This window comes from Hippocampus comes, unplaced genomic scaffold (assembly GCF_001891065.2).
Source record: "Hippocampus comes isolate QL1 unplaced genomic scaffold, H_comes_QL1_v1.1 scaffold80, whole genome shotgun sequence".
NCBI lineage: Eukaryota > Metazoa > Chordata > Actinopteri > Syngnathiformes > Syngnathidae > Hippocampus > Hippocampus comes.
This window is the reverse complement of record NW_017806164.1, coordinates 2,011,455-2,029,038: the sequence shown is the minus strand read 5'-3', so window position 1 is coordinate 2,029,038 and position 17,584 is coordinate 2,011,455. Positions and strand designations below refer to the sequence as shown.

Here is a 17,584-nt window from a genome sequence, read left to right as displayed (position 1 = left end):
TGTGGCCTTGTGTGTGTGTGTGTGTGTGTGTGTGTGTGTGTGTGTGTGTGAGAGCGCGCTCTGCAAAAGAAGTGAAGGCCGCCAGCGGAAACCCAGCATGCACTGTTAGATGAAGAGAACTGTGAACCCCCCCACCCACACACACACACACACACACACACACACACACACACACACACACACACACACACACACACACACACACACACACCAACCCCAATTCCAAAGTCCAACTTCTTGCAGATGTAGATGAATGTTTGATGTGTTTTTTTTGCTCATCTTTATTCAAATACAGACTGAACCTTTATGGTAAAAACGTTTACTTAAACGGTTTGTGAAAAGAGGAAAAATTGGAAATACAAACAGATTTTTTTTTCAAAGTAGGAATTCAAACAGTTTCAACCCTAAATAGGGGTGTGATTCTATCTATAGTACAACCACATGTGTGGACTAGATAACATAGGCATCCTACACTGGAGAAATAGCAAGTAGGATACAGAAATGTAACACATCAACCAATGGCACATACACTGTGGAACCTTATTTAACTACTTATTGACCTTCTGATTTGTATGACCTTTTTGTTTTTCTCTTCCATGCGTCCCTGAATATTGAAAAACATTCACCAGCACAGTAAGTCTCATTTATGTTTATCGGACTGTCTATATGAGCATTGTTTTCCCAGAATCTGTTCATTATGACTGCATATTCGATGGAGTTTTGTTATCAACATGTTTAAAATTATTTTTTGTACAATGCTTTAACAGCAATAGTAAAATTTATGACTATTATTTGAGTTCTGCTTTTTAATCACTTGAGTGTCATGCTTATTTTTTCATTCCCTTTCTTTGTTTGTGTGTGTGCTTACAGCATTTCTGGGGTCCAGTAGCAAACTGGGGTCTCCCTATAGCCGCCTTTAGTGACATGAAAAAGAGCCCCGAGATCATCAGTGGCAGGATGACCTTCGGTGAGACTCATGCACATGTTGTACAGTATGTAATTTATGGACAAAGGGCATGGCAATTCAGTAATGTTATTTATTGAAGTGTTTTTGATTGATTTTTTTTTGTTTGTGTCTGGATTTCAAAGCACATTCTCAATGACATCCATTGTTTACATTAACAAAATGACTGCAAATTTAGAGGTTGCTAGTTCGCCAAAAAGCACAGTCAAAGTTGCCAATTGAGTGACTTTTCTGACCACTCCAGTGACTATTGTTAAAAAAAGGTGACTTGATACTTTAATTCCTGCTCGGAAACAGATACCATGTGCAGAATCATTTTCAGATTGTGTTCCATATGACAGGATAAGTGGGCCGTTAGAAGAATCGCTGAATGAATCGTGCTTAACAAGACATGGTGCCAATGTGTAAAGTTCCAAAAGCGATGATTTATACACGTTGAAAACCTTTGGCCTGAGGTATATGCTTCCAAGCTACAAATATATACTAATAGGTCATTTTGCCTCATCTGTTCAACTCTACATGAGAAGCGAGCATGCGAAAGCTCGAGGGGTGACACTTGCAGTTTAACAGCTCATTTTATGATGTTAAATTGCTTAGCATTTAAAATGATGATTTATTAAGGATCAAGTGTACATAATAAGCACTTATTTTCGCATTATCATTAACAAAAGTACTATTTATACTGTTTCTGTGGAAGTTGATGCAAGATAATGCTGGGGGGAAAATGTTTGATAGCTTGTTGGGTATCTGAAGAATTCTCAGAAAGAAAGAAAATCTCAAAGAGCAAATGTTTTGAAAAATGTCATTGTCATTTGCTTGTGTGGATTTTTCATTTTATGAATTCAGTAACTTCAATGAGACTGCAATCAACCCTCTTTTTATTTGTGCTTGTGTGCTTCCTTCTCTTCTCAGCTCTGTGTTGTTACTCGCTGCTCTTCATGCGTTTCGCCTACAAAGTGCAACCACGCAACTGGCTGCTGTTTGCTTGCCATATGACCAACGAGTCCGCACAGCTGATTCAGGGTGGTCGCCTCATCAAGTATAAGTAAGCCCGGTTTATTTTTAAGCAACCTTTTTGACGTAACCAAAATATTTTGAAATATCATTTGAAATGGTGCTGTTGATAGGCAAACCACGCTAATTAGCATATTAAATCAATACCTGCTACTACTACTCGATTTTACTCGAGAGTGATCATTGTTACTTCAATCAAAAAATGATTTCTCTCTGTTTTTGTATTTCAGTTTGGAAAAGAAGACATCTTAGTGACAAAGCGAAGTGTTCCCTGTTCCAACCGCAATGACGAAAAGAGCCATACGAACGTGTGCACCTATCTAATCACAGGAGCTGTGGCTGTTTCCTGCCCCTCTCTTAAGAATGATTGATCACCCACATGAAGTTGTTGGCTACATGTTACTACACAAAACAGAGTATTTGCTTTATAAATTCAATGCTGGAATTTATATTTGCATTTGCATTGTTCACTGTGAGTGAATGTATAGTCCACTTTGCAATCTTCCACTGTAACTTAATTTAAATTTTTATTGCTCCTTCACCATCTTATTGACGATGTTTCCATGTATAATCCACATTGCAATCTTCTGATGTAACTTAATTTAAATTTTTATTCGTCCTTCAACATCTTATTGACGAGATTTCCCTGCAAACTCAACCGAAGTGTGACATTGGGTGATTTTAGGATCACTTTTGTCAGAGTGAAGACACAAAGCAAAAAAGACTGTTACTCGTTTTAAGAAAGGTTACAGTTGAATGTGTTAAAATGGTGAGGATGTGATAATTCGGCTAGTAGATATCCACATTTTAATCCCTGCGTCTGTTTCTGCTGAACAACTGTATATTGTGTGGTACTTTGTTCGTCCTTCAAAGTCTTTTATGGTGTAACTCAATCAAAATATCCCTCATTAATTATCTGATTATTTGGGTTTGTAAAGTAAACTGAATAAAACTAACTTGAAATTACTTTACTCTATGATTTTCAGTATATTGATTGTAGTGGATTTTTACGTTTTAGTTCATTTATGTAATTTACTGCTCTGAAATTGTTTGAATAGTTGCCGTGCATTTTTAGGTTCACTTAAAAATGCTTGTGTGGATTTTTCCAAAGCAGAATATTCCTCATGTTTTGTGACTTGTGTATTTTACATTTAAAAAAATTCTCACACACCACCAAACAGAATAATGTACAGGTATATTGAAATAATGATCTAAAAGTGCTAACAAAACTTATATGAAGTGAAATGTAGGCCCTTTTCCTTGTTGGACGAATGGCAACTAGGTGAATTCAGTTCACCTGTGAAGGTTATCGTGCATTTTAGGCTCACCCTGAAATTTCACAAAAAGCTCAAGGTTACATAAATAATATAAAATGTGATACCTCCTGCTACTTTCCTATTTTCACCAGTAGGTGTCAGTAATGTAGCTTTCAGTCAGGTCACACAAAAACAAGAAAACCAACATGGCGTTCCTCAGTAGCAACGAGTGGACGGCAATCTGCGATAAATTTATCAACGCCCAAAACTTCACTGAAATCAAATCCCGAAACGATCCAGAAAATGACCCATATCGCTCCAAGTACAAAGCCAGAGACCTTCTCCGGGAGATACACTGTTCGCTGAAGAGTTTCGAGGCCGGTGACGGGGATGAAGACGGCGGGCCACAGGGCGGCCACCAATGGCCGACAGAGCAGCCTGTGGACGGCCAGCTGGAGGAAATGTTCGAGCGAGGCTTAGATGGCGACTCGCCCACCGGACAAAGGACAGTGAGGCTCGCGGCGGTGGAATATTACCTGGGCGTGAACCATGTGGACACAGAGGAGCTGTCGGCTGGCCAAGAGCACCTAATGAACTGCATGAAACTGCTGGAGAGATGCAGAGTGTCTACCGAAAACGTGTCGTTATTCATCCACGTCCGGGTAAATAGCTCCCTTGGAAAGATGCTATTTAAGGGCCGTTAAATGTTTCAGTTTTTTTTGTTCCATGACATTGTATTATTTTATTCCAGTCATGTCACTCTAATCTGCCCCGGGCCTTCAGAATGATCAGTGCTGGCTAATATAACAAAACTATTAGGAATGTTTCTTTCACCATTTACATTTTAAATTTGCTTCTCATGACGTTTTTTAATGTTTGACATTTCAGCCCCCCCTAAAAAAAGATGAGCAACCATAGTACTGTATTGAAAGTTGTTAGAGTCCAAAGTAAAGTCTATGTCATTCCCATATTATGGATTAGGATTTTCTGATACCCTGAATTATGATTGAGTTCGGTGATTAAGAAGTGATAACCACTCATTTATGCGCATGTGTTTGTGTGATTTCAGAACCAGCTGGGTATCCTCTGGGCAGGTCGTGGGGAGACTGAGACGGCACAGAGTTTCCTGGAAATGGCAGAGGCAATCTACCTGCGTTACATGAAGGAGGTACTTTTTTTGTGATTCCTCCATGACTACTGTCCAAATAAAATAAAATAAAAATCATTATCAGGATGGAAGTCCTCCCACTGATCTGGTGGAGTATTTCACTACCAATGAGAAGCTGCTGACACATCAGGAAAAGAACAAAAAGTAGGTCTTTGTTTGTAGCACAGCGATTAGCCATTGCTCCTTTATTGCCTTGCAGTTTTATATTCATCTCTTCTTTTACTAGGTTCGAGCTGGCCTACACACACACAATGTATTACCTTGCTCAAGTCTATCAAAACCTTGGTGAGTCTAACTCATTTGATCTTTGAAGAACGCAATGCTTTTAATTTATTACTGTTCTAAGTTGATATTCAAAAGTATTCTAAAACTGACAATCATCACATATATCAGAATGCCTTATATTGTATTAGGGTGACATTTTGTGTTGTGGAAAGTAACAGCACAAGTGTCTTGCCAGGTCAAACAGAGCGAGCTGCCACCTATTGCCACAGCACCCTGCAGAGACAGCTGCAGTTAGGTCAGTTCAATCCCATAGAGTGGGCTCTCAATGCCGCTACGCTGTCACAGTATTATATCACAAAGGTAAGGACCGGGTGGGTGTAAATTTTTTGTTTCGATGGTTCTAAGATCCCATTTGCTTGACTGCTTTGTGTCACATGTGTCGTGTGATTTGCAGTGCGCATACAGTTGTCAGCTTGTCGGTGCGAGTCACAAGGTTTGTGCGTGGTATTTCCTCAGGGGCGATACATGGAGGGTAGACACTGTCTCTCAGCAGCCACCGTCATATCTGGTTTAGCAGGAGAAGTTCCCTCTGAGGCTGCCGCACAAGAGAGTGAGTGTTTGTGTTTATTTTGTCCAAAACGCTCACATTTCCTTCTCAGGGCAGAGCATATTAGTGGCACACAAGCTTATTTGGTTCTGAGTCACTGAAAGTATAAACAGTCACGTAGGCATTGGATATGGTAAAGTAGGTGTACGACCCCACCCACTATCATGGAAAGACTGTTTAGGATTTATTCAATGTCCTTGATATCCAGCTGGAGGTCCATGAAGGAATAGGCTGTTTGTCCACCCTCGTTAGACAATTCAGCAACCCGACTGGGGACACGAAGAGAACAATTGTATTTTCCTAATAATGTAAAATTATCTATTTTATTAGTTGCCGTCATTTAGCAGTTTGTTACATTATATAGTATAGTAGGAGGTTGACTGGTTAAAAAGTAGATAATTGGGTCAAAAAAGGTTGGACACCCCTGACATAATACAATTCAAAGATATTAAATGAAATAAATGTCATTATTAAACATTATCCGTACACATTTTTTACGTCACCTATGAATGACATCTGTTCATCTATGAACCAATCTGTTTGAACTCAAAGACTGTAACTTATGATCAACATTTTCAATTGTACGTTTCAAATTCAAAAACCAATACATTGATCTAAAAGTTTCTTCCCCCTCTTCCAGGTGAGATAGAGAGCGAGCGTCGGGATCAGCTCAGGCAGAAGAGAGCCGAGATAGCAAGATGCTGGATCAAATACTGTCTCATCCTCCTTGAGGATGCCAAGAAAGTGCTCGAGGTGCCGTCTTGGTGTTTCACAAGTCCAGGGATAAGGCTCCTGTGGTGCAACTTAAACCGCGACGATTGTTTCTGCAGCGTACTCATCCATTACTTTGTTTGTGGTTGCTCTTCCGTGTGAGCAGGACAACATTGGGGAGCTGGATACTGATCTTCAGGAGGAGTTGAAGAGGAAGAGGATGCTTGAGGTGGAGGAAGAAGAGAAGGGCAGGAAGAGTGCTCTGTTGTTTGGCTCTGAAGACACTTTTGACTCGATTGCGAGCTTGGAGGAGACGGTCAGTGTGCATATCTTCGCTTGTTACATTTATTAGCGTCACAGGTCATACCAGATGTTTTTGGTAATATTCTATCATAATATGTTTCTACTTTTTTTGTATTTTTGTCACATGTTGTGTCAAAATAAGCAGACTAATTCACCTTCTTAATGTAATTAAGTTCAATTCATTAAGATCAATAAAATGTTGGCACATCATCATGTTATCCCATTTCGGATTTCCAGGTGAGCTGCTTGCTGCCGCTGGACTTCACCGAGGCCAGGAATGTATTTCTGGTGGGACAGAACTATGTCACACAGGTACTGCAAGATCATCAGGCACTCGCAACACACCACTCATCTATTGGGTTAGATAGACTAATTAAAAATAGGAGTCAGAATGGAATGAAATGTGTTGTAGAGTACAGTGGCGCCTTGATTTGCAAGTGACCCGACTTTTTCAAGATACTCACTGTTTGGCCAACTTTTTTCAATTTATTTATTTTTTATTTGAGGATTTGCCAAATCGCTGTCAAATATGTGTAGAAAATATTGGAAGCAGTGCAAAATCATAATCACTGCATTCTTTTTTTTTTTTTTTTTTTTCCTGCGTGTCTTTGTGCCGCCTCGCAGGCTAAGGAGTACTTCCAGATGGACGGTTATGTAACGGATCACGTTGAAATCCTGCAGGATCACAGCTCTCTCTTCAGGTCTCTGGCCTTTTTTGAAGAGGACGTCGAGCGACGCTGCAAGATGCACAAACGGCGTGTTGACATGCTGGAGACCATCTGCCTTGGTACTCTTGTCACTCGCATTTGCTGTGCTTTTTTTGGGCCAGTTTTTTCACTCTCTTATATTAATGCACATGCCTGCCTCTCCATAGAACTGCATGCCCAGTACTACCTCATGATCCGCAGACAGTTGATGTTTGAGCTGGCTGAGACCTACAATGAAATGATGGACCTCAAACTGACTCTGGCCAACAGACAGGCTGACACACAATCTCTCGATAGCCACACTATAAAGAAGTTCAACAGCCTCTGCTCTGCCTCCACCAAGTAAGTGTGCATTCAGCTATAGCGGGTTTACAGTTTACAGTTTTATGAAGTCTGCCAAAGGCCTTACTCTAAATTTATATGGTCCACGGGCAGTAAGTTCCCCACGCCTGCTTTCCAAATACAGGTCAACCCAATCTGTTAGTGGTTTGCTAGTCAAGAATTCAACCTTTCATGTTTTTTTTCTGTTGAACTTTTCCTAAACTATTGACTAAAAAAAAATTGTATAAAATGTAGAAATGCAACATTATACATTTGGTGGAAGACCTTCCCCCCCCCCCCACACACACACACATCTTTCAATATCATTCTACAGATTTCCCCATTAATTGGATTAAAAAAAAATTTTTTTTTTTTTTTTTTACTAAACACAGTTAACATGTGCATGTGAGGTGCAGGTATTATTTTTCTCCACCTGGGGTCCCCATCCTCAGGTTTTGCTGTTATATCTTGACTAAGTCTGGCTTGAAAGGTCAAGTGTGAAGTAAACTTTGCCAACAATCTTTTGAGTAATACTTAGGGCTACAAAAATTTCAAGCATACTTTCGTTATATATATTTCAGTCAAACAGTTGTTTGAGTGGCCAAAAGGAAAAGAATCGGGGCACGTAAATGGACCAGAAAATTGGAAGGATACAGTTTCGTTCTTGCAAAGCGAATGAATTTCACGGCGGTATCGTCGAGCATTCTTTGTTACGAGCACTTAGAAGACCTGTTTTCTCAGCTGGATTGGCAAAAAAGGTAGGTGTGATGATCAATGAATCACCCTGGCTGTTGTTTATTAAGACATTTGATTCCAAGTATTATACGTATACATGGATGTAATGTTGTACGAAAACATTCAAACTATATGAGTGCTTGGATGGTATCCTCTGTAATGGTTTGCAACTCACAATGCTGCCAATATAATGTGCCGAGTGACCGACAACGGAACAGAACTACCTTCGCAATGACAATGTAGAACACCAACCCACTCTAAACTAGCGGGAATACATGGACCAAGTTGGTAATCCCATCGTGCACGGCACAGCTTCAAATTGCAAACAATAATGCGAGGCTAATAACCGCAGTCTATATAATTTACCGTTCTTCCAATCCCGATGGGTGTTGTCTCCACTCCATGTCCGGCCATTTGGGCACAACCTTTTCCACATCCTCAGCTTGTATGTGTATGGTCCAGCATTATAACAGAATTTAAAGTTAAAATGTAGCCTTGGTTGTTAGCGCAGTTTCCGGAAAGTCTTCTCTACATTGTGTATGTAAATCAAATCATCTGTTGGCCATTTATTTTAGGATAATTTTAAATGATATTTAAGTGCACTCAGTGACTTTGAAGCCTACTCTCTCCAGGTACTTCCAGATGTTCCTGGATTCTCTGCGCTCTCCAGAAGGGAAATTTCCTGAGCACCTGGAGAAGGAGGTGCTCAGACCGGCACTAGTGGCGCGCTTCCGAGTGGCCCGACTGCACAGCCGCCTGATTTGCTCTCTCCCGCTTACTCAGCTGGACAACCTTAACAACTCACTGGAAAACTACAAGTATGTCAATATGCATTTTGTCGCACACTTTATTTGATCCAAAGCCAGCCACTAAGGAAGCTGCAGTCAAATCTTTGCTTCTACAAAGATAATTCGAAATTGTCATCGTTGACCACAATGTGTAATTTTGGTGTTTTCTCATGAATGCCAACTTTTAGTGAAATGATTATAAATATATTTAGGGAAGTTGTATTTTTAATTGTATTTGCTCTACCAAGTGGAGAAGTTGGCACCTAGTGTTTGAAAAACAACTGAAAAGCTCCTCAAAACTAAGCATTGTTATATTTTGATCTTTGCCGCGTGTGTTGGCTCTCTTGAGATTGTGCGAGCCATGCCTTCTCCAGTGAGTGACATATAGACAAGTAATCATCCCTAAATTCCAGATAATTATCCTGGGCTGCAATGTGCTTGTCTTCCAGATACGTCGTTCAGTACTGCGAAGCCCACCCTGAAGCCGCCGCCGTCGTGGAGTCGGAGCTGGAACTCAGTAAGGAGATGGTCGGCCTCCTTCCTCTTAAAATCAACCGCCTCAAAGCGAGGATGGCTGCTAACAACTGAATTACGGACAAAAAACAGCAAAGAAATTTATCATTCATCGTTTGTGCCGTGTGTGCATGGAATGTGCAGTCCAGTGAATGATCACATGCAAAGAGTAAATGTTTCCTTCACTATAACCTTGCACACATGTACAATTAAAGGGGGACATTATTTGTTGTGGCTTGCCATTGGCCACGCATTATGCGGTGACGGGATGAGGCCTGGCACACTGCATGAGAAATCCGATCTTAAAATGAGCCAATTCCAGCATGGCAAGCGTGGGAGCTGTTTGAAATGATGAAAATACATGTCTCCTTTTAACATAAACTATAGCCTAACCTTTACAAATAACACTAGTCGAAAGTCACACCATAACAACTTCATGTATATAACTGGATTTATTTAAGTCTTCTTTTGTCATCATGATTGAGGGGAAAAAAACTAGACCAATTAATCAGTCGGCCTTTTTTGAATCAATATTTACCTTTTTCAAAATAATCATGCAGTTTTGTTTTAATTTCTCATAAAACAGCCATAATCAAAAGGTAAATTCATCAGTTAAAAATAATCAATAAAATCGTTTTTTTGGGCCACTTTGAACAACAAATTGCAGGCAGAATAGTTGACTGGTTTGCAATATGCTGTCCTTTAGTATTTATTTCACTTTATAACAGAGAGGAATTTTTGACTACAAAGCATTAAACGAATCGACGGATTAATTGGTTCATATTTTTTCTGCAAACTATCGCAATCAGCGTTGTGCGAAAAAAAAAAAGTCAGACCTTAGTCACGATCAATGACTTGATGTGCCCTTCTCTTACACTTTCTCTGCTTTTTGATGAACGACTTTGAGGGTCAAACACTCTACACCGGTGTTCTCTACTTATGTGATGCTCGGAGCGATGTAAAATAGTTGAAAGCCTTCCTACATTTTGCGTTTTCAGACTTCATGATGTGTCTCCCCCCCTACCCCCATCTAATAGTATCATGTTGATGTACATAATGTGTGCAATGATAATAAATAATACATACACGAATCACGGGTGTTTTCTGATGGAGATCTTATGAACCCCTCCATTTTCTGTACCGCTTAACCTATTCAGGGTTGCTGGGGAGATGGACCCTCTCCCAGCTGACTTGAGCCGAATAACAACTCTTTGTACATGTAGAGACAGAAACTTCCATGTACACTGAGTGGTGAACTCATCTTGCCTGAACTGAAGTTAGGCGAGTTAACCACCACATCGTCGTCGACTCTCTTTAACTGAGATTTTCCAAATTTCATTTTGCCATGCTTCAGCTTTCAGGCCACTATGCTGTATATAGTTTCTTGGTTGTCAGCGGAATAGATTGCAAAAGAGTCAAGACGCATGAACAGGACTGATCTGACCACAAGGCCTATGACGGAATTCGTAGTGCTTCCTCTTTAAGATGAAGTTGAGAAATCGTGATTTTTGTATTGATGACATTGGTTATAAAATGGCCACCTATTCAACATTTATCAACCATATAAATTCAACTAAATTAAATACAAGTAAAAGACTTCTGAGGAACACCAGACTGGTTAAAGTGTCCTTGCGATGTTTTCATGTTGATGTGGGGAAAAAAAGACTCAACCTGTCACATAAAATGACGAGCGAGTGGGAGTAAAGGCTTTCAAACGGTGACAAAAACATAACTATTACATCCGCCTGTGAGGCAACGGATAGGTATTTTTAAACTTCTTGAGTATTATGAAGGAAGATAGCATCAGCTGCAAGTGCTGTAATGCTCTGAATGTCTATTTGTTTCAATGGCTCTCAGAAATGTGTCACTTTCCAATTAACACTGAGCGTTAAGAGGAAAGCCATTTGGGGTTCATGCTTAACATATCAGCGGTTAATTCCTCCGTTATATGGGTGGCCGTTTAGTCCCCGTAAAGCTGTGATATGAGTAAATGTGTGTGACTGATAAGAGATCAGGTGTCATTTCCTGAAGAAGATTGATGTTTGCACTTCCTGTAACTTGGTGTTGATGTGTCAGATGAGACCACGTGCTTGACTGACTGACGAAAGGTAAGATGTATGGACAGGTGGACAGGAGGGGAAAAGAATCATCCATTTTGCCTGTCTCTGTTGAGTTAATGCATTTTTTTAGAACACCCAAGAACAGTGATTGTCAAAGCATACGTGTGTGAAAGAATCTCAGGATAAAAGGGAAGCATTCGTGATTTTTTTTGTGTGTGTGTGTGTGGGTGTGTGTGTGTGTGTGTGTGTGTGTTGTGTTTGTTTTGCGCTTGTCGAACATGTCAACATATTCAGTGCATATTCTTGATCTCCTCTTCCTCCTCCTTCCCAGCATTGCCACAATCAGTCCACTTAAGCCGTAATTGAAACTAGTTAGCCAAATTCTGTCTTGTGGTATTTCCGTTCATGCGGTGAGATAAAGATGAGCTTTTCTTGATTTGAGAAAGTAAAAGTTTCCACTGAGGATCCTCAGGGGGCTCTTTTTTTTTAACACAAGAATACTTCAGGAAACCATGACGCAGTCGGAGGGCTGAACTCAGTCTAGGGCGTGTGTGTATCTGTGTATGTGAGTGTGCGTGTGTCAGGCATTTGAACTCCGTCGTCAGGGGTGGAAATAAGTGTTTTTGTTCTCTTTTATTGGTGTGGCCTGAAACAGAATGGCTTGGACAATCTTCATCGCGGCCTGCTGCCTCATCGCCTTGCACGCAGAAGGTAATTTGGAATTTCTCCTGATATTGATAGGACAGTGGCGGCTTTTATTTTTGTCGGAAGATTTAAATTGATTGGCAGTTTGCTGTTAGAGGTCAGGGTCCTCTTGTGAGCATCTGTCGTTGGCATGTTAACATGAGCAATTGTCACTCACACACACACACACACACACACACACACACACCCAAAAATAGTTTTTTGTTTTAAGTTTAATAGTGAACACGAATGCCCCTTTTTTTGTTTTTTGCTTTGAAGAGTACAATTGTAGTCAATTTCTGTCTATAAAGGCACAATACAGAAACGTATGCAATTAGATAATTTGAATCTGTGTTACAAAAAAAAAAAAAAAATGCAGTGTTCCGGTAAACAGCCATTGTAGCCCTGGAAGTAGAGAAATGTGCTTTTTGAGAGTGTAAACATTAAAAAAAATGGGATAGAAGAAAAGTGGATTGGGCTTTTACAAGAAACAAACCAAAAAAAAACCATTCCAAAATAATCTTGATGATCTCTGAATTTGATTGTCCCTTGATACAGGGGGCGGGGGGGCATATTTTTGAATACGGAGGATGTTTTGAAAAGGTCAAATAAAACTTTTTGAAGTGAAAGTTCTTTTTCAGACAGACGAAAATGATTTGACAGATGTATTATTTTCCCGATGTACAGAAATTCATATTCCGCAATTTATACAGTGACATTGTATATTCATCAGATCGCTTTTTTTAAAGACAGCTCGCAAAATCCTTTTCATATATTAATGTTTTTGTATTTGTGCTTAGTTATTTATATAGTTAACTCTATAAAACATAAATCAATGAATAAATGGCAATCTAAAAAGTTTGTACAGTAGGCTACCTGTGGTGTGAGTGTTTTTGTCAGGTTAGTGTTGCCTTGTCATGCCAAACACAAAATAGTTCCCATATCATTTCATTCAGTCACTTTACACTTTTTGATTCATGTTTATTGTAATTCATGTCTGTTGTCTTCTTTATTATTACTTTTATAATATGGAACTGGAACTATCGTGTACATTTACTAAGCTTTGCTAAGCTGAATGTTTGTGAAGGCCTGCACTAAAAAGATAAAACGCTTTCCTGCTTCATTGTGGGTCATTTTTTTTACATAGCCCGACATGTGACATTGAACCCTCAGGTTATACATGATCATGACATCATGTTATGTTTTTCATTTCAACTCTCAGTTGTCATGAACAAAAGACATTCCTTGAAACACCAACACCCACATTTTCCAGAGAATACGGTCCGAAAGTGAGGTAATCTCACAGTTTTGACATGATTGTGATGCTTATTTTCCTGAATAAATAAACTGGCTCATTTGCTCAATTCTTATTGTACATGCAAGACAAGCTCCAATGTTGAGAAAACACCATGTCGCCATGACTTCCTGTTGCAGAGTGATGTAATCTGAAAAACTCCACCTGTTGCATTAAATAAGTGAATAAAAAAATATATATACATTTTTAGGAGCTCCCAGAACTGCCGTGTACAAATTTGTCAAGTGTCGGCCTGAGGGCAACCGTGCCAACTGCGTGACTCAACAAAGTCCACAGATGGAGTGGAGTCCAGACCTGCCGACCAAACTGCCTCCTCCTTCCAGTGCACCATACCTGTAAGTATTTTCATAGAACTGCACTTCATCGTGGTGAGACTTTTCTAATATTTTGTTAATCTACATGAGAGTGGAAAAAAAAAAATCTGCATCATTGCAGAAGGAATCATTGCGGTTGTTGTAGGCAGTGCATACAGGCTTATCGAGGCCATACACATGAGACAGCTTGTGTTGGATCTCATTAGATTGTACATGTGCACTTATAGTAGAGGGTCCGGTGAGTGCACATCTTAGACACATGCAGAGTTGCGCTAGCTTAATCCTAGGTTAATGTTTACACAATGTAAAACGCCATAATGACAAGCATCAGTAGTCATAACCTTTTAAGCAACAGAGTTCTGAATACAAATTGGACATCAAAACATGTAGACACACAATACACTATAACTTCTTGGAAGCATATTATGCAACCTCTGTGAAAACTAACACTGCAGTTTACTGAGTCACTTAAGTAGTTGTGAAAGTCTTCTTTGTTTGGGTCATGACTGTCTTATATTGCCCCCCCCAGTGGCCAAGTTGCACACCCTAGAAGGAATCGCAATGAATTATTCATCCATCCATCCATCCATCGATTTTCCAATCCGCTTTATCCTCACAAGGGTCGCGGGGGGTGCTGGAGCCTATCCCCGCCGTCTTCAGGCAGTAGGCGGGGGACACCCTGAACCGGTTGCCAGCCTATCGCAGGGCACACAGAGATGAACGACCATCTGTGCTCACACTCACACCGAGGGCCTAGGGACAATTTTGAGTGTTCAATCAGCCAGCCATGCATGTTTTTGGAATGTGGGAGGAAACCGGAGTACCCGGAGAAACTCCACGCAGGCCTGGGGAGAACATGCTAACTCCACGCAGGGAGGCCGCAGCTGGAATTGAGCCCTGCCCGTTTGCACTGTGAGGTTGACGCTGAATTAATCATAGAGCATGTAATTCCTTTCATTCTGATGATATTTTTACATTTTTTAAATCTTTTATAAAGTACTGTAGTATTGTTTGGTTCAATATTTACAATTAAAGAATACAAAACACATATTTTGTTTTAAATTTCCGTTTATTAGAATGGGGAAAGATGATTTTATATGAGTGCTTTGCGTTATGAGGGTGGTCATGGAACAAATCCAACTCTTATCTCAAGGCATCACTGTTCATGCCATTTGAAGCACAGATTTCTAAAAGTAACGTTTTATTATGATGATGATGATGATGATTATGATTAATAATAATCATAATCATAATAATAATAATAATAATAATAATAATAATAATACCTTTGATTGGCTGGCAACCGGTTCACGGTGTTTCATAGTGCATTTGTGCAATAGCCTGAGGTTTCAGTGTGTGTGTGTGTGTGTGTGTGTGCGTGTGTGTGTGTGTGTGTGTGTGTGTGTGTGTGTGTGTGTGTGTGTGTGTGTGTGTTTATTGGGTCTGTGTTCTTGTTTCTCTCATTTCCTCTTTGGGTTCTTCTGAAATGACACAGATAGAATCAGTTTATCACCTCAAAGGAAACGATGACATGAATGAATACATCAAATCTTATTTTATCTACAATGTAGCTGCTTTTGGGTTGAAATCAGTGAAAAGCGAACATTCCCAAAACTGTCATGGAAAATATATTTTCCAATTGTGGGCCTACAAGGTCTATTTAGACGTCAGCTACTGGGTGAAGATGGTGACGTGTCTTATCGAGGTTTCAATAGATTTCAATGGAATGTCCTATTTCTCATCCGGCGCCCCCGTATGATGGGGCCTTTTTCTCAACACAAAGCAGCAGAGCTCACGTTTGTCAGCTCGCCTTGAACAGGAAGTCAAAGGGAAGTGTTGGCAGGAAGTGGATTGTGACGTACGGTGGGCTGCCAATTCTGGTCTATTGTTAAGTGTGAGTGAGTGTGGCACATTCAAGCAAATGAAGTTTGATTAAAGTGGAAACAGCTAGTACAGAACAAGAGAGTAGATCAACGGAGTGGCAGTTAAAAGTCTCATGCGTGAGGAATTATGAATAGCAATTATAACCACTTACTGAATAAATAGTTGACTTGAAAACAACTAGAACAAGGAAAACAGAGCTCTTCCAAGGTTCAACAATCTATCATATGAGATATTTGCATCCCCTGCATCTATTGTTTATCCCAACCGAGGAAAAATATATTATGTTGAACTTATATTGTACTTTTACTTGCTTACGTCTTGGAGCGTTACCGAAATAATCGAAACATGCTCCATTATGATGCAACTACAAAAATAAACAATTATCAGATTTCATAATGAAACAGAATGATCTTGAATACAATGCTGAATGCACACGGCTCTTGTATTGGATTGCATTATATTGTGCAGATGTACCGAATGTTTCTTCCATTGAGTATATGTGAGACACTGAGAACTATCCATCCATCCATCCATTATCTGAACCGCTTATCATCACAAGGGTCACGGGCGTGCTGGAGTCTATCCCAGCTAGGCGGGATACACCCTGAACTACTTGCCAGCTAATCGTAGGGCACACATTGACAAACAACCCATTCAGACTGACAATCACACAATTTAGACTAGAGTGTTCCATTAACCTGTCGTGCATGTTTTTGGAAGGTGGGAGGAATGTGGAGTACCCGTAGAAAACCCACGCAGGCATGAGGAGAACATGCAAACTCCACACAGGAATGCCGAAGCCCGCAATCGAACCGGTGACTTCTGTACTGTGAGGCAGATGTGCTAACCAGTCAATCGCTGGGGGGATATTTTGAGGCTTAAATTCTAAAACAAATCAATTTTACTTTCATTATTAGGGTTAGGATTTTAGTTTATGTTTCCAAAACATTGTGTTCATGCATCTGCTATGTGTGATATACACCTGATTGTCATGATGACAAATGATGGCTGAGAATCCCAATTCAATTATTGTTACTTCCGCATAGTTAATCAAGCACACTAAAAAGACCATAAACATCTCTTATGTCTGATATTTGACTGTCATTGTTGATGGTCCCAGTGATGCCCAGCCAGTGGAGGAAGAAGGTTCAGGAAGTATGAGCGAGTCCGAGGATGTACAGCCTGAGGATGGTTCCGGTTATGAGGGTTCTGCTGGTTCATTCTGGATGGACTCTTCGTTTGACACGAATACCGAACAGGAGATGGGCTCCGGCGAGTCCTTGACAGGCCAATATGGTGAGTTTCAAGTGCATCTTCTCCATCTGTGTATTTGAATACAGCTGATTTCTGACCTGTCTACTTCTAGCTGGACGAATAAACTCAGAGGCCTTCAGAAAATTCCTTGACAGTTCTTGGCGGAACCAAGACAAAGGAGCTGAGAGGGAGATGCAGGAGGACCACTTCCTGCAGTTGTAGAGTTGACAAGCTGCTCTTCTTTCCACACTGTTACCACAAACTAAAAATCTACTGCATTACCACCTGGCGACCACAATTTTATTGACGCTGCTCCTGGCTACAGCTGTGCTTTATGGGGGGGGGGGGGAAGAAAGAAAAAAAAAAGATCTATATATAAAATGGAATATAATGTTGAAGTTAACATTTTTCGTGAGCTTATTCGACCTGTAACATACTAGTTCCAGTCCCACACTGCAATCTCCTTTAAGGCTTGAGTCACTTTTACATTGACACCCAGAAAGGATTGGTGCGCAAGACTTAACATGAGACTCTTGCCCAACACAACAAATCCCCCCAGGAAATGATGGGAGGTGAGTAATATTCAAAGTATGTATTTTGTGCATCTGTGTTTTAAAGCAAGATTAAATCCAAACAAGAGTTTGTATCATTGGGAGTCACATCTCTTTCCCCTCCCCCACTATATTATCTATACATTTTCAATATTGCTTATATATCTTCATAAGGCATAAAGCAAAAAATGAAAAATTTCCCCCATTTTT

General features: G+C 40.1%; 3 protein-coding genes across 5 annotated transcripts in view; all 3 read left to right on the top strand.

Moving 5' to 3' along the window:
* The window catches only part of mpc1 (mitochondrial pyruvate carrier 1), a 4,313-nt gene extending 1,369 nt beyond the window's left edge, over window positions 1-2,944 (top strand). The window contains exons 2-5 of one of the 2 annotated variants that reach the window (XM_019895844.1): window positions 630-633; window positions 871-967; window positions 1,877-2,009; window positions 2,209-2,944. In XM_019895844.1, the coding sequence (XP_019751403.1) occupies window positions 630-633; window positions 871-967; window positions 1,877-2,009; window positions 2,209-2,230 (256 nt within the window). In that variant the 3' untranslated portion in view covers window positions 2,231-2,944. The remainder of the gene's footprint in view (window positions 1-629; window positions 634-870; window positions 968-1,876; window positions 2,010-2,208) is intronic. The other variant, XM_019895845.1, reaches the window with a different exon arrangement.
* Window positions 2,945-3,391: 447 nt separating this feature from the next.
* On the top strand, window positions 3,392-10,403 carry kifbp (kinesin family binding protein). 2 transcript variants are annotated; one of them, XM_019895835.1, is made up of 13 exons: window positions 3,392-3,896; window positions 4,304-4,402; window positions 4,467-4,546; window positions 4,629-4,687; window positions 4,872-4,987; window positions 5,144-5,237; window positions 5,875-5,987; window positions 6,112-6,261; window positions 6,486-6,560; window positions 6,873-7,035; window positions 7,123-7,297; window positions 8,644-8,829; window positions 9,249-10,403. In XM_019895835.1, exons 1-13 carry the CDS (start codon window positions 3,441-3,443, stop codon window positions 9,385-9,387), a joined length of 1,905 nt encoding a protein of 634 aa, XP_019751394.1. In that variant the 5' UTR covers window positions 3,392-3,440; the 3' UTR covers window positions 9,388-10,403. The 2 variants fall into 2 exon arrangements, with proteins under 2 accessions (XP_019751394.1, XP_019751393.1); XM_019895834.1 differs by having other exon boundaries at window positions 3,393-3,896; window positions 4,863-4,987.
* A 1,529-nt stretch (window positions 10,404-11,932) lies between these two features.
* srgn (serglycin) lies at window positions 11,933-17,472 on the top strand. The gene is made up of 4 exons (XM_019895843.1): window positions 11,933-12,083; window positions 13,562-13,706; window positions 16,690-16,865; window positions 16,936-17,472. Exons 1-4 carry the CDS (start codon window positions 12,029-12,031, stop codon window positions 17,043-17,045), a joined length of 486 nt encoding a protein of 161 aa, XP_019751402.1. The 5' UTR covers window positions 11,933-12,028; the 3' UTR covers window positions 17,046-17,472.
* The last annotated feature ends 112 nt before the right edge of the window (window positions 17,473-17,584 follow it).